This window comes from Neurospora crassa, linkage group VI (assembly GCF_000182925.2).
Source record: "Neurospora crassa OR74A linkage group VI, whole genome shotgun sequence".
Taxonomy (NCBI): domain Eukaryota; kingdom Fungi; phylum Ascomycota; class Sordariomycetes; order Sordariales; family Sordariaceae; genus Neurospora; species Neurospora crassa.
Window position 1 is genome coordinate 823,517 of NC_026506.1, and position 17,742 is coordinate 841,258.

The 17,742-nt window shown below is 52.5% G+C and overlaps 4 protein-coding genes across 9 annotated transcripts; all 4 read left to right on the top strand.

The window, feature by feature from the left end:
- Positions 1 to 327: 327 nt before the first annotated feature.
- NCU04790 lies at positions 328 to 3,549 on the top strand. 2 transcript variants are annotated; one of them, XM_011396609.1, is made up of 4 exons: positions 328 to 440; positions 522 to 1,081; positions 1,143 to 2,947; positions 3,003 to 3,549. In XM_011396609.1, exons 2-4 carry the CDS (start codon positions 751 to 753, stop codon positions 3,057 to 3,059), a joined length of 2,193 nt encoding a protein of 730 aa, XP_011394911.1. In that variant the 5' UTR covers positions 328 to 440; positions 522 to 750; the 3' UTR covers positions 3,060 to 3,549. The 2 variants fall into 2 exon arrangements, with proteins under 2 accessions (XP_011394911.1, XP_011394912.1); XM_011396610.1 differs by having other exon boundaries at positions 1,146 to 2,947.
- mig-10 (menadione-induced gene-10) lies at positions 3,550 to 5,735 on the top strand. Of its 4 annotated transcripts, XM_011396611.1 has the most exons (5): positions 3,550 to 3,793; positions 3,964 to 4,183; positions 4,280 to 4,928; positions 5,215 to 5,237; positions 5,305 to 5,735. In XM_011396611.1, the coding sequence occupies exons 2-5, from the start codon at positions 4,078 to 4,080 to the stop codon at positions 5,535 to 5,537; spliced, it is 1,011 nt and encodes a 336-aa protein (XP_011394913.1). In that variant the 5' UTR covers positions 3,550 to 3,793; positions 3,964 to 4,077; the 3' UTR covers positions 5,538 to 5,735. The 4 variants fall into 4 exon arrangements, with proteins under 4 accessions (XP_011394913.1, XP_011394916.1, XP_011394914.1 ...); XM_011396614.1 differs by lacking the exon at positions 3,550 to 3,793 and having other exon boundaries at positions 3,803 to 4,183; positions 4,280 to 5,145; positions 5,305 to 5,687; XM_011396612.1 differs by lacking the exon at positions 3,550 to 3,793 and having other exon boundaries at positions 3,803 to 4,183; positions 5,305 to 5,687.
- A 2,640-nt stretch (positions 5,736 to 8,375) lies between these two features.
- On the top strand, positions 8,376 to 11,313 carry NCU10732. 2 transcript variants are annotated; one of them, XM_011396725.1, is made up of 3 exons: positions 8,376 to 8,987; positions 9,777 to 10,891; positions 10,970 to 11,313. In XM_011396725.1, the coding sequence occupies exons 2-3, from the start codon at positions 9,945 to 9,947 to the stop codon at positions 11,016 to 11,018; spliced, it is 996 nt and encodes a 331-aa protein (XP_011395027.1). In that variant the 5' UTR covers positions 8,376 to 8,987; positions 9,777 to 9,944; the 3' UTR covers positions 11,019 to 11,313. The 2 variants fall into 2 exon arrangements, with proteins under 2 accessions (XP_011395027.1, XP_011395026.1); XM_011396724.1 differs by lacking the exon at positions 8,376 to 8,987 and having other exon boundaries at positions 9,009 to 10,891.
- A 289-nt stretch (positions 11,314 to 11,602) lies between these two features.
- NCU10733 (PAB-dependent poly(A)-specific ribonuclease subunit pan-2) lies at positions 11,603 to 16,843 on the top strand. Its single transcript, XM_001728247.2, has 6 exons — positions 11,603 to 11,784; positions 11,868 to 13,300; positions 13,361 to 13,611; positions 13,671 to 14,369; positions 14,423 to 16,244; positions 16,448 to 16,843. Exons 1-5 carry the CDS (start codon positions 11,761 to 11,763, stop codon positions 15,946 to 15,948), a joined length of 3,933 nt encoding a protein of 1,310 aa, XP_001728299.2. The 5' UTR covers positions 11,603 to 11,760; the 3' UTR covers positions 15,949 to 16,244; positions 16,448 to 16,843.
- Positions 16,844 to 17,742: the final 899 nt, after the last annotated feature.

Sequence of the window (17,742 nt, forward strand, 5' to 3'; positions counted from 1 at the left end):
CGTTGGTTGGCGGGTCCAGGCTTCTTTTCGTCCGGGTCTCTTTTGGGTTCACGGCCCGGCCTGGGACAGTGCATGTGCCAAGAGAGACCAGGGGTTTAGTCTGTTGCAGAGGTTCGCACTGTGATCCTGCTGATCCCATTCCACTGAATGCTGGCTTTGGGCGCACTTCTTCGGCGAGTGACTCCCCGAGTCGCACAGTGTGTGGCGGCAGTTCCGTCCTAGCGCACACAGTAGACAGCGGGACAAAAAATTGTCATGTACCCCGCCACCACTCACTGCACGCCCTCCCCAATCAACGGTGGGGCCCTACAGCCCTTGCCAGCGTTAGGTTTCTTGATCCAAATCTCTCTTCGACTTGTTCCCTCGCTCGCTACGTAGTTGGACGCGCCGACTGGACTGGTCACTCAGAGTACTACAACCAAGTACAGGTCGTCGTCAGGGTAAGTACCTACGGTGTATAGAGGCAGTTGATATAGGGCTGTCTGTGGTCGCATTAGCTTACCATCATTTCTGTCTTCTAGTATAAATCATCCATCTCCATCTCCTGACTTCAGGATTCCCTCCTCGCGCAAGGGACCTACCTTATTTATACACACCCACGTCGCTACCCAGCCGACAGAGTCGGGATTCATCTTTGCTGACCATCAGCTTTATTATCACCACTCTCCAGCCCACGAGCGAGACCCCGAAACCAGACACATTTCTACCGGCACCTTCTCGAGAATCACACGCGACCGCTATCTATCCAACATGTCCGGAAACGTTCAGAACAACTGGGAGGAGGCTGCCGACCAGGATGAGCGCCTGGCGCGCCAGACCCAGCAACAGATGAACATCAACGCTGGTACCTTCCGCCCCGGTGCCGCTGCCTTCACCCCCGGCGCCCCCTCCTTCACCCCCGGCCAGTTCGCCGCTCCCGGCTTCACTCCCCAGTACCAGCAGCAATATTACGGCGGCGCCCAGCAGGGCTACGGCGGTGGCTACCCCCAGTACGGCCAGCAGGGCTACGGACAGTACAACAACCAGCAGCAGCAGGGCTATGGCGCTGTTTACGGCCAGCAGGGATATAACCAGGGCTACGGTAGGCCGCCGCTTGTTCGTACAGTCTTTGATCGAGGAATCTAACTGATAGACGTGGATAGCAGGCCAACAACAACAACAACAACAACAACAACAATACGGTGGTTACCAGCAGAACCAGGGCTACCAGCAGAGGCAACAGCAGAACCGCGATGCGCCCAAGCCTGCCCCTCAGATCGTCAAGAGGCCAGAGCAGCCCGCTGCCCAGGCGCAACCAAAGGCCGACGCCCCCAAGACCGCTGCCGCTCCCGTCAAGGTTCTCAGCGTTGGAGGCGATGCTCCTGCCAAGGTTTTGAGCATCGGGGGTGATGCGCCCAAGCCCGCGGCCAAGGTTCTCTCCATCTCCGGCACTGCTCCCGCCAAGGAGGAGCCCAAGAAGGAGGCTGCCAAGAAGGAGGGTACCGCTGAGGCCGCCGCCAAGGTTACTGCTACCAAGGCTGTGCAAAAGACCGAGTCTGCTGCTGCTAGCGGCAGGACTTCGCCCGCTCCCTCTTCGGGCCGTGCCAGCCCGTCGGCCGCCAAGTCCGGCAACAAGGTTTCGCGCGACGTCGATGCTGTTGAGAAGGATATTCAGTCCGCCGATGTTGACGAGGATACCCTCAAGGAAATCTACGGCAAGGAGCACATGAACATCATCTTCATCGGTCACGTCGATGCCGGCAAGTCTACCCTCGGTGGTGCCATTCTCTACGTCACCGGCATGGTCGACCAGCGTACACTTGACAAGTACAAGAGGGAGGCTAAGGATATGGGTCGTGAGACTTGGTACCTCTCGTGGGCTCTTGACTTGACCAACGAGGAGCGTGCCAAGGGCAAGACCGTCGAGGTTGGTCGTGGTTTCTTCGAGACCGACAAGCGCAAGTACTCCATTCTCGATGCCCCCGGCCACAAGACCTATGTCCCCAACATGATTGGTGGTGCTTCCCAGGCCGATGTCGGTATCCTCGTCATCTCCGCCCGTAAGGGTGAGTACGAGACCGGTTTCGAGAAGGGCGGTCAGACCCGTGAGCACGCCATGTTGGCCAAGACCCAGGGTGTCAACAAGCTCGTCGTTGTCATCAACAAGATGGACGACCCTACCGTCAACTGGTCCGAGGAGCGCTACAAGGAGTGCACCACCAAGCTTGCCCAGTTCTTGAAGGGTACTGGTTACAACCTGAAGACGGATGTCTTCTTCATGCCCGTCGCTGCCCAGCAGACCATGGGTATCAAGGACCGCGTGCCCAAGGATCTTTGCCCCTGGTATGATGGCCCCTCGCTGCTTGAGTACCTCGACAACATGAGCTCTCTCGAGCGCAAGGTCAACGCCCCCTTTATGATGGCTGTTTCTGGCAAGTACCGTGATATGGGTACCATGATCGAGGGTAAGATCGAGGCCGGTGTGATCAAGAAGGGTATGAGCTTGATCATGATGCCTAACAAGCAGTCGATTGAAATCTCGGCCGTCTACGGCGAGACGGAAGATGAGGTTCCCGTTGCCCAGTGCGGTGAGCAAGTCCGTCTCCGTCTCCGTGGCATCGAAGAAGAAGAAATCATGCCCGGTTTCGTCCTTTGCTCGCCCAAGCGTCTTGTCCACAACGTCACCGCTTTCGAGGCTCAGATCCGTATTCTTGACCTCAAGAGCATTCTGACTGCCGGTTTCAACTGCGTGCTTCATGTTCACGCCGCCATCGAGGAGGTTACTTTCGCCGCTCTCCTCCACAAGCTTCAGAAGGGCACCAACAGGAAGTCCAAGCTTCCTCCTTCGCACGCCAAGAAGGGCGACAGCATCATTGCTCGTCTCGAGGTTACCGGTGGTGCCGGCTCCGTCTGCGTTGAACGGTTCGAGGACTACCCCCAGATGGGTCGTTTCACCCTCCGTGACCAGGTATGTTATTTCTTGTCTGTTGCTTGACGTGAAATTGGACTAACACATTTTGTAGGGTCAAACCATCGCTATTGGCAAGATCACCAAGCTCATTACCGATACCTCTGCTTAAATGGCCAAAAGAAGGTTGGTGTTCTCGGCGAATTTGAGCAAAAAAACTGCACCGCTCGAGTCAAAAATGTAAAAGGGATCAAGTAGGCTTTGCATTGGTTATTTGCTTGAGCGCGGGGAAAGCCTTAGCAAGGGTTCTGTTTACGTTTTTCGAAACGAAGCATTGGGGATATAGAGCAAAATACCAGTTGGAATGAGAAAGCTTTGTTGCGTTTGGGAAGTCCGGATGGCTTGGTCTACGTGTCCAAGTTCTTTTCGCTTGACTTGACGGTGACTTTTGTTTGCCCAAACCTCTACACTACTTTGGACCCGGAGGATATACGGATATACCCGTACCGGGGACCCAGCTCATTGACGATCATTCAATCGGGACTGATGTCCCAAGAAAGCCAAGCTGTAACTGACGCTAGTCGACCATCCCAACTGAAAAACTCCCCGAGGAACATGCGGGGAGAGCGGGACCGATGACGAGCTATTCCCGTCGGAAGGAGATGCCGAACGGGCCCAGGAGGAGGGGCCGATTCAGCGGGTCCACTCCGGAGGCTACCGAGCGTATGAGGGGAAGAGCAGCTGAGATGAGTCTAATGTGTATGACAATGACCGCAGCTTCCTTGATACATATTTGATTTGTAATTTCATCGTCGGTTATAAAAGACACCCGCGGAACCGAAGAAGGTGTGACAGTTTACTAAGTAGAGAAACTCCGTCCCAAGAACTCACAGACTCACGACAAACGTAAGTTCCCAAACTCTTCTCATGACATCATGACGAATCGGAGCTTCTAGCAGGTCCGATGTGGAAACTTGAAATATGATCATCTCAGCTTTTTCTCCCCTTTTCCATGCATCTTTTTGAAGTTTCTGAATTAGAGTCTACGGAAGAAGAGTCACTGATAAGTCGAACAGTAACTCGATTTCCAACATCTTCGTTCACCCAGTCTACGAAAACCAACACTTCCCCTCGCTCACCATATCACGAACTTGCACAACTCGAAGAAGCTATCTATCACCAAAGTCACCATGTCCGCCCCCGTAGCAGCCTCCTCGGCCACCGCGCCCCCTATCGACGTGAGCAACCTCTTCTCCGTCAAGGGTCTTGTCGCTCTCATCACAGGCGGTGGTTCCGGTATGCCACTCTTCCATCTTTCCTCCTTTCTCGTCTCTCTTCTCTCCCCCTACCCTGATGCTTAGAAACCCGACTAACAACCCACCCTCCATGTAGGAATCGGCCTAATGATGACTCAATCCCTCGCCTCGGCCGGCGCTAAACGTATCTACATTGCCGGTCGCCGCCTTTCCGTCCTGCGATCCGCCGCCCACAAAATCAACTCCTCTCTCCCCCAGAACCAGAACCCGAACCAGGAACCGGTAGTCGTCCCCCTCGAATGCGACGTCACCTCCCCTTCTTCCCTCTCCTCTCTCGTCTCTTCCATCAGTTCCGATCCGTACACCGGCTACCTAAACCTGCTCGTCTGCAACGCCGGCGTCGGCGGGCCGCAGGTTTCTGTCGTTGACAAAGAGACTGGCCAAGCAAAGAGTCTCTCAGAGTTTCGCCAACAAGCTCTGGCGGTGGACTTTGACAAGGAGTGGGAGCAGACGTTTAGAGTGAATGTGGGCAGCGTGTGGTATACGAGTATGGCGTGTTTGGAACTTTTGGAGAAGGGGAATACGTTGGCGGCGCAGCAGCAGCAGGAGGGACAGGGACAGGGACAGGTGGTGTGGAGGGAGAGTGCCAGTCAGATTGTGGTGACGAGCTCGATTGCGGCTCTCAATAAGGCGGCTCCGGGCGGGTGGGCTTATGGAGTGAGTAAGGCTGCGGCGACGCATGTGGGGAAGCAGTTGGCTACGCTGTTGCCTAGGTGGGGGATTCGGTGAGTTTTTGGTTCTTTTCTTTTCTTGTCCTGTTGTTTCGCGATGAAGGACTGGATGGAGGGAATGTGGTGAAGAGTAGGGGGGAAGAGGTGAAGAAAGAGGTGAAAAAAGTTGGACAGACTGGCGGCTTTCAAGTGAGAAAAGTTGGGAATATGGTTCGGGACGAGTGTCCCTGTAAGCCCAACTCCTGGAGGCTTCTTGGTTTGTTGTCTTATCGTGGGTCCCCTCACAATGGGGGTTCTACCGATTTTCAAAGAATACTTGCTAACCTGCTCTTCCTCGCAGCTGCAACGTAATTTGCCCCGGCCGTAAGTTACTACCACCTCCCATCCCTGTCCCTTTCCGATCAGACCGATGCTCACACCAACTATATAGTCTTCCCCTCCGACATGGCCGCTCCCATCGTCCAAGCCGCTGGCGGCTCCATGACCGGTGGAGGTGTCATCCCTCTCGACAAGAAGACGGTCCCTCTCGGTCGCATGGGCGATGAGTTTGACATGGCTGGGCAAATCCTTTATCTGGCTTCGCGGGCCGGAGCGTACCTGAATGGAAACGTGATTGTCGTCGACGGTGGACGGTTGACTACGTTTCCTAGTACTGGGTATTAAGTAACAGAAGATGGGATGGTGCTGGGTACGAAGGCGTGGGGTGTTTTTGGGGAAGGAGATAGTAGATATGGACAGGTGAGGGAAAATGGGAGGTATAAAGAGGGTAGAGAATAAGAGCCTGTTAACTGTTCGTAGACTTGATGGTTGAATGCCGGACTACTTAACTATTGAAATGAATGAATTGGACATTTTTAACCGTCTACTATTCTTACCGTAATAATAGCGAAGGACAAAAAGCATCTATCATGTCTGTCTAATTCCTGGTCTGATTTCGTTGACTGTATGGAAACATGAGGCAAGTGGCATATCCTCAACCTCCTCTTGAGTCTTGATATCATCAAGCACGCTCTAAACACCAGGAATCTCTGGTTACTAAAATTGGGGTCTTTTTATCAGAGAAAGACAAGTTTATTTTTTTTTTTTTTTTTTTTTTTTTTTTTTTTTTTTTTTTTTTTTTTTTTTTTCTCCGTCTCTTTTTCTTCTTTTGTTGCTATCTGGATTGTTGAATAGATAGCATTGTGTCTCGCCCATCACTTGACGTACTTAGCGCTCAGCAGAGACAGTCAGCGATATAACCGTAACCACATGTAGGCAGTCGATGATTTGCTTTGTTAGTACTCACTCACAGAAACGAGACGTTCCCCACCAAAAACTCATTTGTTTTATAGCTATGAATCATGAAAGTTAAAGAGATACCACTCAGGTATCGATAGGTTCTTGACTCTCTCCATGAAAAACATGATGAATCCAATCCCACACGCGTATCGATGTCGTCGACTTTCTATCTTTCATGTCGTCTCACGAAGTGGTGATGAGCGGATCCCCCAGCCCATGCAACGTCGGTCGACCTTCAGTTGCTTTTCCCCGTCCCTGTTCTCCCGGCCATGCCCAAAATTAGCCGATATCGTTCCACCGGGGGGGACCCGGGTCTCGAACGATGTGCTTGGCGGTCGGTGATTCGGGGGAGGGTTTCTGGACCCGGCCCGGGGGATGGTCCACTACGTGGGTACATAGTTGATGACTGGTTGTGAGAAACACAACAGCTAGATCCATCACGTGGAGAGTACCTCTAGGTTGTTGGTAGGGTCGGTCGGATGTTGTTATGGAGAGTTACCCTAGGGTAGAGGTAGGTCCAGGTTCGGGTTGCTGGGCTCCGTTGGGTTGCTAACGGGCTATGAGCTACCTAGGTACCTCTAGGTATGGGTCCTGCCCGTTAACACCCACCAAGCGCAACGCTACCTATTTCTAGGTACGGCTGCGCTGTCAGACTGCCGTGCCCGTGTGTGGGCATGGGGGCGCTAGTATACACTAGAAGTGCCATTCAGGCGCTTTACCTTGCGGGCCACCGACGGGCAGCATTGACATTGACGTCATCTCCACGCGATTGATCAGTGGTGAACCGGGGGCAGGAGGGGATCATGATTGATACCAGCCTTGGTGTTGATGGAGGTCGTAATAAATTGTTGATAGACTCGAGACAAATCTATGAGGCGAGGTTGATAGTGGACATAGTCCTTAAGGGAAGCGGTCGTCAAGATGGAAACCTCAAGGGAGATGTGCATGCCCTGTTTCTCTCTTGGGTTAGGTTTCCAGTGGAGGGAGTGTTGCTAGGAACACGGGGAAGTGTGGGGCTTCCAGGGGATCAATGGAAGGCTGGACTGGGCTGGGCTGTTGTCAAGGGTTCACTACTAGGTCAGTTCCTACAGCAGAGGTCCCGCGAATCCGCCATCAAGCATCCGGTCTGGTGACGTTTCCGTCCACTTATCGAACCGAGACATCAAGGTCGGTTGGTAGGTAGGTAGATGTATGTAGGTATGTAGGTCGCCTGTAGGGTAGGATGGAAAGTAACGGGTCGGTTGGAAAGATAGAGGCGCACCTATCGAAAACCGTGGACGATTACCTAGGTATATCCCCTTTCCATCTCTCCTGATTGAGGTTTCTCCATCTGTCCGTGAGGTCCCCTCCTCCCCCCAGGTTCCGATCTCCCCCGCATTGAGCGAGGTGGGCTCCAATGATGTGCCTTTGTGCTAAGTTGGGCGGCCCGGGGATAACAGGTACAGCATCAGGCTATGACTTTGAAGTGACAAGAGGTGCAATCAGCAAGTGCACATGTTGATGTCAACATTGCTTTCTTTTGGTCGCCAGCTGAAATGGAAGACGGGTCATGTCTGTTGTTGATGTCTGATGTGGACTGGATAGAAAGAGCACTGGTATTGGCCTACTGATACAACATGTGGTAGCCGGGCATCATTGTCCACAGGCGCGGGTTCGGAGAGGGCAACTGCGGTTGTGAAGATGGCACCTTGATGGCCTTCAGATTTAACTTGACATTGTAAGTATCATGACTGGATTTTGTTGAATCTTGGTGCTTCAACCTCAAACAGCCTACTCACTGTCAGTCGGAACGTTGTGGTAGGTATCATGAACAAGCAATGGTGTCGTTGCTACGACCCCCGTCTTGGTTTGCTGTTCCGACAGGTTCCTGTTGTGCATGATCGTGTCGGTAATAGTCGACCCCCCCCAAAAAAAAACCGAAACCTACCTACATCATTCGCTCTTCAAATCATTCCTTCCATCCAGCATCCAGCCCGGTTGTGCCTCAGTTCCTCCCTTTATATTGGCACCACATGAAGATCCGGGGTCACACTCTTAAGTTCCAAGACTTCCTCTGCCCCTCCCTTTCCCCCGTCCAGCCCAGCCATTGGTCCTCCTCCACTTATAAGCCGCCGCGACTGTGGTGTATCGATGGGAGCAACCGACCCAGATGAAGCCAAGTCGGACTTGACCTTCTTGTATAAATAAATGGCCGAATCCCTTCTCCCCATCAGATGATGGATCTGTAATCCGAACCATCATATATCACCTTGCCGTGGCCCAGAAACTTCCCCATCTTTCTTCCTTTGTTTGCTGTTCTCACATCAAGAGCATCTCGCTCTGTCTGACTTACACGCCAAGTCAACACAGGAAGGACAAAAACCAGACATCAAGTGACGACAAAGAAACCACTAAACTCAACACCGACCATTCCATCCATCCTTAAACACATTGCTTTTCCTCAAGGAATCACTCAGACGACCAAGTCCCATTGCGGTCGTATTTGGATTGCTGCCTAGGACGATTCGCCGCTTCTACTCGACCGTCGGTCACAGTCCTTAAGACCGACCGTGCAAAGCAGAGCACGCGACCCCGCTCTGACATTTCGGCAGCGAACACACATCCAACCGCGAGAGCTTCATAAGCTTGCAGCACGACACTGGAATATACGGATTCAAAGTGCAACAACACAAACCTCGAACTTCAGCTAACGGGACATTGAAAGCCCTTCATCGAGGATATCTAAAGCTTTGCCTCTTTCGTCCCAAATATTGTTGCCGGCTTCGATTTGCACAAGACGAAAGCTACCAGGAGTGTCCCTACAGTTGCGAAAAGAGACCGTCTTGCCATCCCGCAGTAAGTTCGATTTCATTGCGTGTAATCCCGTCTCATCATTTCACATCACCACCGAGAATTGTAACCTGGCGATGACCATGGATCATGGTTGAGTAACCATAATAGTCCGTCTTTGAGCATCCAAGTGATTTTTTGGTGATTTTTTTGGGTTGATTTGGTTTCTGGGAGAAGCTTTCATAGCAAACCCACCTCACCCAGCTTTTGCCGTCTCTCAATGACATCCCCAGACTGGAGTCCCCCCATTTCAGCTGCCCCGGCCCGGGCTCCCCCGTTCCCCGCTTGAGCCCGAGCCCTGCCGCAGCCGCAAAGTGGAACGGTGGAATGGAGGAACTGTTCCTTGACCAGACCGGTCCCACCTCACCAAACCGTACTGCATGCAAAAGAAGAAACGAGTTCCTACCTTTCCCGATGACCACCGTGCCCCCTCCACGTGGGATTTCATATCAGAGGCTGGCTTGGGTTGGGTTTTCCCAACAGGTCCCGAAAAGTTCCTCCTTTTCCCGATCGGGTATCCCGTATGATTTCTCTTCTGTCACGGCCGTCTAGGATAGCCGCCACCACTGGAACCCTCCCTGGAGGAACCCGGACAGGGCAGAGGCTGACGGCATAGATGACGGCTTACTCTGCTTATCCCGTTTCTTTTTCTTTTCCTTTGCGTTGGTTCGGTTCAAGTCCGATTGGGATCTTGATGTCGTTGCTGGAGCAATTATCCAAGTTACCAGATCGAGATATTTCTGCAGAACAGACTCCATATAAAAAGAGATGACTTGGGGCTAACATGGCTTTAAGCCTGCAGTACCCGCTAGGACTTGTTGGCTCATCTTCATCAACAAACGTATAAGAGAGACCCCGGACAACACATACACACGTGTATCTTGTCGGTGTCTTCCTACTGTTCTTCAGTCGTTCTAGAATCCTGTCAACAAGTTCATCCATACGCCTCAGATTTCAAGAACCATGTCCAGTGTCAAGCAGTCGGCCCAGGCCGCGACATCAGATGTCGTTGACACCGCTAAGAACGCCACGGCCGAGACGGTCACTGCCGCCACCGACTTTCTCCACACTCCGGCCGTCCGGGCAGCGCTCCCCTTCATCAATGGTGGTCTCAGCGGCATGGTGGCCACAACGGTCATCCAGCCCATCGACATGATCAAGGTGCGCATCCAGCTGGCCGGCGAGGGCAAGGCCGGCGGCCCCAAGCCGACCCCCCTCGGCGTCACACGCGATATTATCGCCAGTGGCAAGGCCATGGACCTCTACACTGGTCTCTCGGCCGGTCTCCTCCGACAAGCCGTGTACACGACGGCCCGCATCGGCTGCTTCGACACCTTCATGAGCCGGCTCTCGGCGCGGGCCAAGGAGAAGGGCCAGTCGGTAGGCTTCAAGGAGCGGGCCTCGGCCGGTCTCGCGGCCGGTGGTCTCGCCGCCATGATCGGCAACCCGGCCGATCTCGCCCTCATCCGCATGCAAAGCGACGGCCTCAAGCCCGTGGCGGAGCGCAAGAACTACAAGTCGGTCATTGACGCCCTCGGCGGCATTGCGCGGAACGAGGGCGTCGCAGCGCTCTGGGCCGGTGCTGCCCCCACGGTGGTGCGCGCCATGGCGCTCAACTTTGGTCAGCTGGCCTTCTTCTCGGAGGCAAAAGCGCAGCTGAAGGCCAGGACACAGTGGTCGAGCAAGGTGCAGACGCTCAGTGCCAGTGCTATTGCCGGCTTCTTTGCCTCGTTCTTCAGCTTGCCGTTTGACTTTGTCAAGACGAGACTGCAGAAGCAGACGAGGGGCCCGGATGGAAAGTTACCATATAATGGTATGGTGGATTGCTTTGCTAAAGTGGCGAAGCAGGAAGGCGTGTTTAGGTTTTATCGGGGTTTTGGAACGTATTATGTGCGCATTGCGCCGCATGCGTAAGTTATTCCTCTCCCTGAGTCTTTTGGTGATGTGTGACTTGATGAATGGATTTGAGCTGACGATGATTTGTGTAGCATGGTGACGCTGCTTGTTGCTGATTACTTGGGTTGGTTGACCAAGTAAGTGGAAGTTGGTGATGGATGTTTGGTAGTTTTGATATAGTTAGGTAGTGATGGTGATGGCAACAGTGTGGAATTGCATAGAATAACAGGTGGGCGTTTTTGGGAGGTTGATTCTACTGCTGGAATTTTTTGTGCTTTTTTTTTTCGGTTCAACGGTTCATGCCGTCTTCCTGACTACGTTATAGGATGGCATTTTCGTTTTGGTTATTTTGGTTGTCTGGTGTAGTATACCTTTTCTGTTAGTTTTGCTTGCTAGACAACTTGTGACATTACCATCCCTTTGTTATCGAAGATGATATATACTGTTCAATGTCTTGATTATGTCGTGAGACAAATGTTTGGAGTCGTGAGTTTCCCACCCTCCAAAAACGCTGCTATGTAGCAATTTACCCCGAAACTTCAAAGCAAAACTCGGGCAGGTGCTGTAGTCAGGACAGAGCCGTTACGAGGGTCAGGGTTATGTGTGGAAATGCAAGGGGTGGCAGTGTTGCTTGGTAGCGGGGCCATCTCGCAGCTGCCCTGCGGCCCAGACCCTGACGGTTCCTGGTAAACCTAGGCAGAGGTACGTACATCTTTGGCGGGGATCTTGGAGTCGGACAAAGCAATGGCTTCGCTCTTCTCCCATTCACCAACTTTACGTATTCAACAATATTTCCAACCCAGTCTGCAGTTCTTAAACTGTGGGAACGGTATTTGCTTCCAAGCAGTATTCCTTTCCACCGAAGATGACATACTAGACGGTCATGGATTCTCGGGATTGGACCCAGGCAAGTAGCTTCCACCCTTCCTCCCTCCCTCAAGGTCCTCGACAAGGCCTCTCTGGCTAACTAACCATGCTCTTGTCTCTCAGCTGGGCTGTGTTGCCTACCCGTCACCAATCCATCCAGACTACCATGCCGGACCCGCGTCGACAATAGCCTTCGACAACCAAGATGAGCTGCTATGGATCGGCACCCAAAAGGGCTTTGCCGGCTCTTTCATCGGCCGCGAGCTCAAGCGATTCACTGCCTTCCGAATACACCCCGAAACCGACGGTCCCCTCCGCCAATTCCTCTTCGTCGACAAGGGCGTCATCTTCCTCGGAAGCCGGAGCGTCTACATGGCAGCACGTAGTGGCGTGCCCATCTGGAGTATCCGCCATGAGTCCATGCAGGATCTGCGTGCCATGTCCTTCACCAGCAAGGGGACCTCCGAGATCCTCGTGGCCGGCTGGCAGAACAAGATGTTGGTGATTGACGTCAACAAGGGTGAGGTCGTCAAGGAGCTCCCGACACAAGATCAGTACTCCTTCCTCAAGATGAGCCGGTACATTTGCGCGGCAACGAACAAGGGCACCGTCAACATACTGGACCCTATCACTTTTACTATCAAGAAACAATGGCAGGCCCACGGGGCTTTCATCAACGATCTGGACACGTCCAACGACTTTATTGTCACCTGCGGTGGCTCACACAGGCAGACACACAACACCCCGGCCATACTCGACCCTTACGTCAAGGTGTTTGACCTGAAGAACATGAGTGCTATGAACCCAGTTCCCTTTGCGCCGCTGGCCGCTCACGTGAGGATGCACCCGAGGATGTTGACAACGGCCATTGTCGTCAACCAGGCGGGCCAGATCCACGTGACGGATCTGTTGAATCCAAGCAACAGCCAGGTCTGCTACACGCAGCCTCAGGGCGTGGTGCTACATTTCGATGTGTCGAGAACCGGAGAAGGAAAAGCGCTTGCGGATAACAAGCACAACACCTACGTCTGGGGATCGCCCAACAAGATCCAGTTTACCGAGATAGGAATCCCGCCTCGGTTGCCGGACCCTCCCCAGCCGTCATTGTTGCCGCCAGATCCAGACATGTTGGAGGAATTACCCCTGAGCCGCATCGGCTTGCCTTATTACCGAGAACAGCTCTTCTCAGCCTTGCCGCCGGATATCATCTCCGATGTGGGCGCTCCTCCGCAGCAGATCGATCCGAACATCTTGAGCACTCTTACCAAGACCGACTGGGGATACATTGGCCCCAACAAGACGGGCTTGCAGAGAAACCAGTACATGGATACCCGGTCGACTATGAAGACTTCCAACACAATACGAGCACCCAAGTTCCTGAGTGAAAAGGCGCGCGAGTCACAGACGGGTTCGGAAGACAACACCCTTGCTACTAACGAAACGGCCATGATGACTCCGAACAACGATCACTGGAGTCTGAGGCCGGAGGCGCCGCCTGAATATAGGATATGTGAGATTAAGTATAGCAAGTTCGGTGTGGATGACTTTGACTTTGGGTAAGTGCGGATGGGAAATTTGAATCTTGTTCGGGTGTAGCGTACTGACATGGTCGATAGTTTCTTCAACAACACCCCATACCCTGGCTTGGAGAATAACATAACAAACTCCTATGCCAACTCCCTACTGCAGGTCATGCACTACACCCCCCTGTTGCGAAACATGGCCCTTCAGCACGCTGCTACGGCCTGTCTAGCTGATCCGTGTCTGCTGTGCGAGCTGGGTTATGTTTTTGACATGCTGCAGAAAGGTGAAGGGCCTTCTTGCCATGCTACTAACATGCTCAGGGCTCTTAATCATACTAGTAACGGTGAGTGATTGATTTTTGGGTGTAACTAGGTATGTACAGTGCAGCTAACCTATCACCAGCTTCCGTTAGTGGTGTCCTCGAGGATATCGCCAAAGACAAGAACCCAAGCACTCTGGTCAAGAACCTCACCATGTTCCTTTTCGACAAGATCAGTCAGGACTACAAGGGCACTCCTCCGATTTCTACCGAACTCGAAAGGACTCTGTTTAAGCTGAACCAGCCTCCGAACCCTCTTGATCTAGTCAAGAGACTTCTAGAGACCGACGCAAGGTATCAGATCAAGTGTATGCACTGTCAACATGTCAGCCCAAGGACTGCAACGACATTCGTCAACAAGCTCTGCTACCCAGCAGCGAAGCCAAACATTCGCGGTATGAAGGCACAACGCATCACTTTCTCGCAAGTGCTCAAGGCTGGACTCGAGAACGAGGCTGTAAACAAGGGGTATTGTACCAAGTGTCAGCGCTACCAGAACCTTGACCAGCGCAAGATCATCTTCAACATCCCGGCTGTTTTGGCGCTCTGCACAGAGATCACCACTGCCGAGCACCGCAAGTTGTGGTCTACCCCTGGATGGCTGCCGGAGGAAATTGGTATCATAGTTGACCAAGGCCATGTTTATTGCTATGAAGGGGACGACCTCAAGTTGCATCTCAACAGGGGGATACATAATATCACAGTGTACTCGTTGGTGGGTACGGTGGTTAACGTTGAGACCAAGTCACCGCAGAAGAGTCATTTGGTGGCTACTGTTAATGGTACGTATACCTCTTTTGGATGAGGTGATAGTGGATGCTGATATCATGTTTAGTTGGGCGTGCGGAGCCAGAGAGCAAAGACCAGGATCGCTGGCATTTGTTCAACGACTTCTCGGTACGGGGCATTTCCAAGGTTGAGGCACTTACCTTTAACGCTGCTTGGAAGATGCCTGTCGTCGTCATGTTCCAGGTCAAGGCGGCCAACCATCGCTTCAACATGGACTGGAAGACACGTCTGGACACCTCCGTCCTCTTCAGAGATAACAACCCACATGCCCTCAAGACGTACGAGCTACTCGACCGAGAGACAGAGATTCCCGGTCCAGACACTGTCATCGCAATTGATACGGAATTTATTCGACTTAAGGAGAGAGAGATCCATATCGACGAAGACGGGAAATCCAAAACCATTCGACCCATCTCGCACGCTATCGCGCGTGCCTCGGTCGTCCGCGGCCAAGGCTCCAGAGAAGGCGTTGCCTTCATCGATGATTACATCCACATCAAGGAAACCATTGTTGACTATCTCACCGAGTGGTCCGGTATTACACCCACCGATTTGGATCCCATTAACTCCCAGCGTAACCTCGTCTCGCCCAAAACCGCCTACAAAAAACTCTGGGTCCTCGTTAACCTGGGTTGCAAGTTCCTCGGCCACGGCCTCAGCCAAGATTTCCGCGTCATCAATATCCAAGTGCCTAGAAATCAGGTCATTGATACGTCTATCATCTTTATGAAGCCGCCTTCTCAGCGCAAGATTTCGCTCGCTTTCTTGGCTTGGTATCTGCTCAAGGAAGACATCCAGCAAAATACCCACGACTCTATCGAAGACGCCCAGACGGCGCTGAAGCTGTACCGAAAGTACGAAGAGTTTATGGCTAACGGGAGCTTCCACGATGTCTTGGAGGCGCTTTACAAAAAGGGCAAAACACTCAACTTCAAGCCGCCACGTATCTCCACCGGTGCAGCAAAGGATGCTGGTTTCGGAGCCGTACATCGCGTCGGCACTCCTCCCGTCCCTGCACCCGGGACGACCGAGGGAAGCTTTGAAATCTCCAACTCATCAACAGCAACAACCGGCGGTAGCGCCCTCTCCGCCACCGGCGGCATGGGAAGCGCGAGCGCGAGCAGTAGTATGCCGTCCACCCCCGTCAGGAAGCCCATCGGTCTCGGAGGACCGTTTACCGTTGCTGGCGTTGTCAAGCCAAGCCCGGCTACTAGCCTTGATAATTTTGGTGCTGGTGCTGTTGGCACGGGAATCACAACAGCAGCAGCAACAATGGGTGGTGGATACGGTGGTTATGGTACGGATGGCGCGTATTGGGGTGGACCGAATGATATGGCGCCTACGAGTATGATTGGGGGATCGGCGTTTATTCCTGCTAAATTCCCGCCTGGACCGCCTGAGACGAGGGGATTCATACCGTATAGGCCGCAGGTGCTGCTTGCGGAGCGGGAGGCGGCGGCGGCTGCTGCTGCTGCTGCGGCGGCGGCGGCGGCTAATAATGATGTTGGTGGTCGTGGTGGTGTCGCTTGTGGTAATGGTGGTGCTGGTGGGGAACAGGGGAAGCAAGAGTAGGATGGTTCTTCTCCTTCTGTTGGCGAGGAACCTATTGATGAGGAACTTGAGGGGCAAAAGAAGCGGCAGAAGCTAGAGGAGGAAGTCCCCATTTCTCGTGCTGCCGTTGGCAGTGGTTATAGTTATATTCCTTCTGCTCATTTTTCTCCTGCTCTCCCTTATGTCAGCGAGGAATCTGACAATGATGAAATGCGGAGGCAGCAGCAGGAGCTTTTTGCGCCTGAACCTTATGCTCCTGGTTTCGAGCAAAATCTTTTCGAAGCCTCTCGTCGCGACGAAGGCTCTCCTGTTGTCGAGTATGTTTCTCCCCCAGCCGTCGAGGAGGATGATTCTTCTACTATCAAAGAAGTGTCTTCTCCTGTTGTCAAGGAAGTTGCTTCTCCTACTGCTAGTCTTTCCTCTCCTGCTGCTGTTGTTGGTGAGGAAGAAGAGAAGCAAAAGGATGAAGATGTTCCTCCCGCGATCGAGGAAGCTGCTGCTGATCCTTCTGTCACAACAGGTTCTTCTTCAACTCTGGCTGCTGAGAAACAGCGGAAGCAAGAGGAGGAGGAAGGTTCTTCCGCTGTCGGTGGTGGTGGTGGCGGTGAGGAGGGGAAACAGGAGAAGCAAGATGATCAGGGCTCTACTCCCGCTTTAGCGCCTTAGAAGGGCTGGAAAAACGCAAAGAAAGCTGGGAAAGTTAAGGAGAAATATAAAGCGGGACATAAGAGGTTTGTCCTCCCATGATCACAGGATTGGGTTGTAGCAAGGTCACGATACAATCGGGGCGTGGTGGCATAGGTAAAAGAAGCATGAAGCGTGCGGAGATAGAGTATGGATATTCCCCAGCGGTAGGTAGATAGGGCGGTTATTGCTAGAGTAAACACGAATCGATTGGAAGCGAATATGTTGGTGAGCTGGTGACTTTTGGTAGTGTGACGGGGAAATAAGAACAAACAGAAGCAGAGTGTCGTACCTGTTTCTTGCTAGCACCCTACATTACTAACAACCTTGTCAGGTGTTGAGTTCGAGCTTCCGTTGCTCTAGTCGACCTCCCTCGCAATGTCAAATCCTTGTCTCGCCACTTCGTAGCGAACGGAATTTCCATGTCACATTAACTACTCCATCCAGTCGCGCTCGTTGCATCTCGTGATTCTTACTCATGCGAGAAAAGCCAGAGTCTAGACACTTGTATTTACTGTAACGCCTCAGCTTCCTATTCCCGCGCTTTGGGTCGTTATTTTGATCATATAGACGTACATTACACCCGCTTGAACATGCTACCACCGACTTTGCCAACTATTCTTTTTACGGGACAGATTACACTTATTCCCAGCTGGCAGTTACTTGATGGTTTTCACTTTTTACAACGTAGTTTCTCCTTCGTTGTCTTCAAGTAACTAACCTCCCGAACCGTCTAACCCCCATAAACTGGCTGTCCGGATGATCATACTAGCTAGTATTGTGATCAAACTACCGAAGGATTTCGGGACGGGTAGGTAGGTAATGCGGAAAACGATGAAAACGTGGAAAATGAGGAAGGCTAGTACGGTGCGGCAACGCAAGGTTGAAGGTGTCGTCTATGTGTGGTCATCAGTATGGGCTTTATACGAAAAAAAAATGGAAAGAAAGAAAAATTCGACAAGGTCTGCTTCATCGGGCTCAAAAGCCGAAGCAATGATCACCACGTCAGAAAGCTCGGCTCGTTCTGGACAAAATAGTTTGAGACCCTTTGAACATGACACCTTGGATATCATCTTCCTACGCATTCAACTAAGCGTCCTTTTCACACATTTGAACTTTATTTTCAGGCAA

Excerpts from the sequence above, each read along its gene's own strand:
- NCU04790 (XM_011396609.1), top strand. The coding sequence starts at position 751 with ATGTCCGGAAACGTTCAGAACAACTGGGAGGAGGCTGCCGACCAGGAT. Across the intron at positions 1,082-1,142 it reads GGGATATAACCAGGGCTACG|CAGGCCAACAACAACAACAA; the intron begins GTAGGCCGCCGC and ends AGACGTGGATAG. Across the intron at positions 2,948-3,002 it reads GTTTCACCCTCCGTGACCAG|GGTCAAACCATCGCTATTGG; the intron begins GTATGTTATTTC and ends CACATTTTGTAG.
- mig-10 (XM_011396611.1), top strand. The coding sequence starts at position 4,078 with ATGTCCGCCCCCGTAGCAGCCTCCTCGGCCACCGCGCCCCCTATCGAC. Across the intron at positions 4,929-5,214 it reads TTGCCTAGGTGGGGGATTCG|CTGCAACGTAATTTGCCCCG; the intron begins GTGAGTTTTTGG and ends TCTTCCTCGCAG. Across the intron at positions 5,238-5,304 it reads CAACGTAATTTGCCCCGGCC|TCTTCCCCTCCGACATGGCC; the intron begins GTAAGTTACTAC and ends CCAACTATATAG.
- NCU10732 (XM_011396725.1), top strand. The coding sequence starts at position 9,945 with ATGTCCAGTGTCAAGCAGTCGGCCCAGGCCGCGACATCAGATGTCGTT. Across the intron at positions 10,892-10,969 it reads GTGCGCATTGCGCCGCATGC|CATGGTGACGCTGCTTGTTG; the intron begins GTAAGTTATTCC and ends TGATTTGTGTAG.
- NCU10733 (XM_001728247.2), top strand. The coding sequence starts at position 11,761 with ATGGATTCTCGGGATTGGACCCAG. Across the intron at positions 13,612-13,670 it reads TCTTAATCATACTAGTAACG|CTTCCGTTAGTGGTGTCCTC; the intron begins GTGAGTGATTGA and ends ACCTATCACCAG. Across the intron at positions 14,370-14,422 it reads TTTGGTGGCTACTGTTAATG|TTGGGCGTGCGGAGCCAGAG; the intron begins GTACGTATACCT and ends TATCATGTTTAG.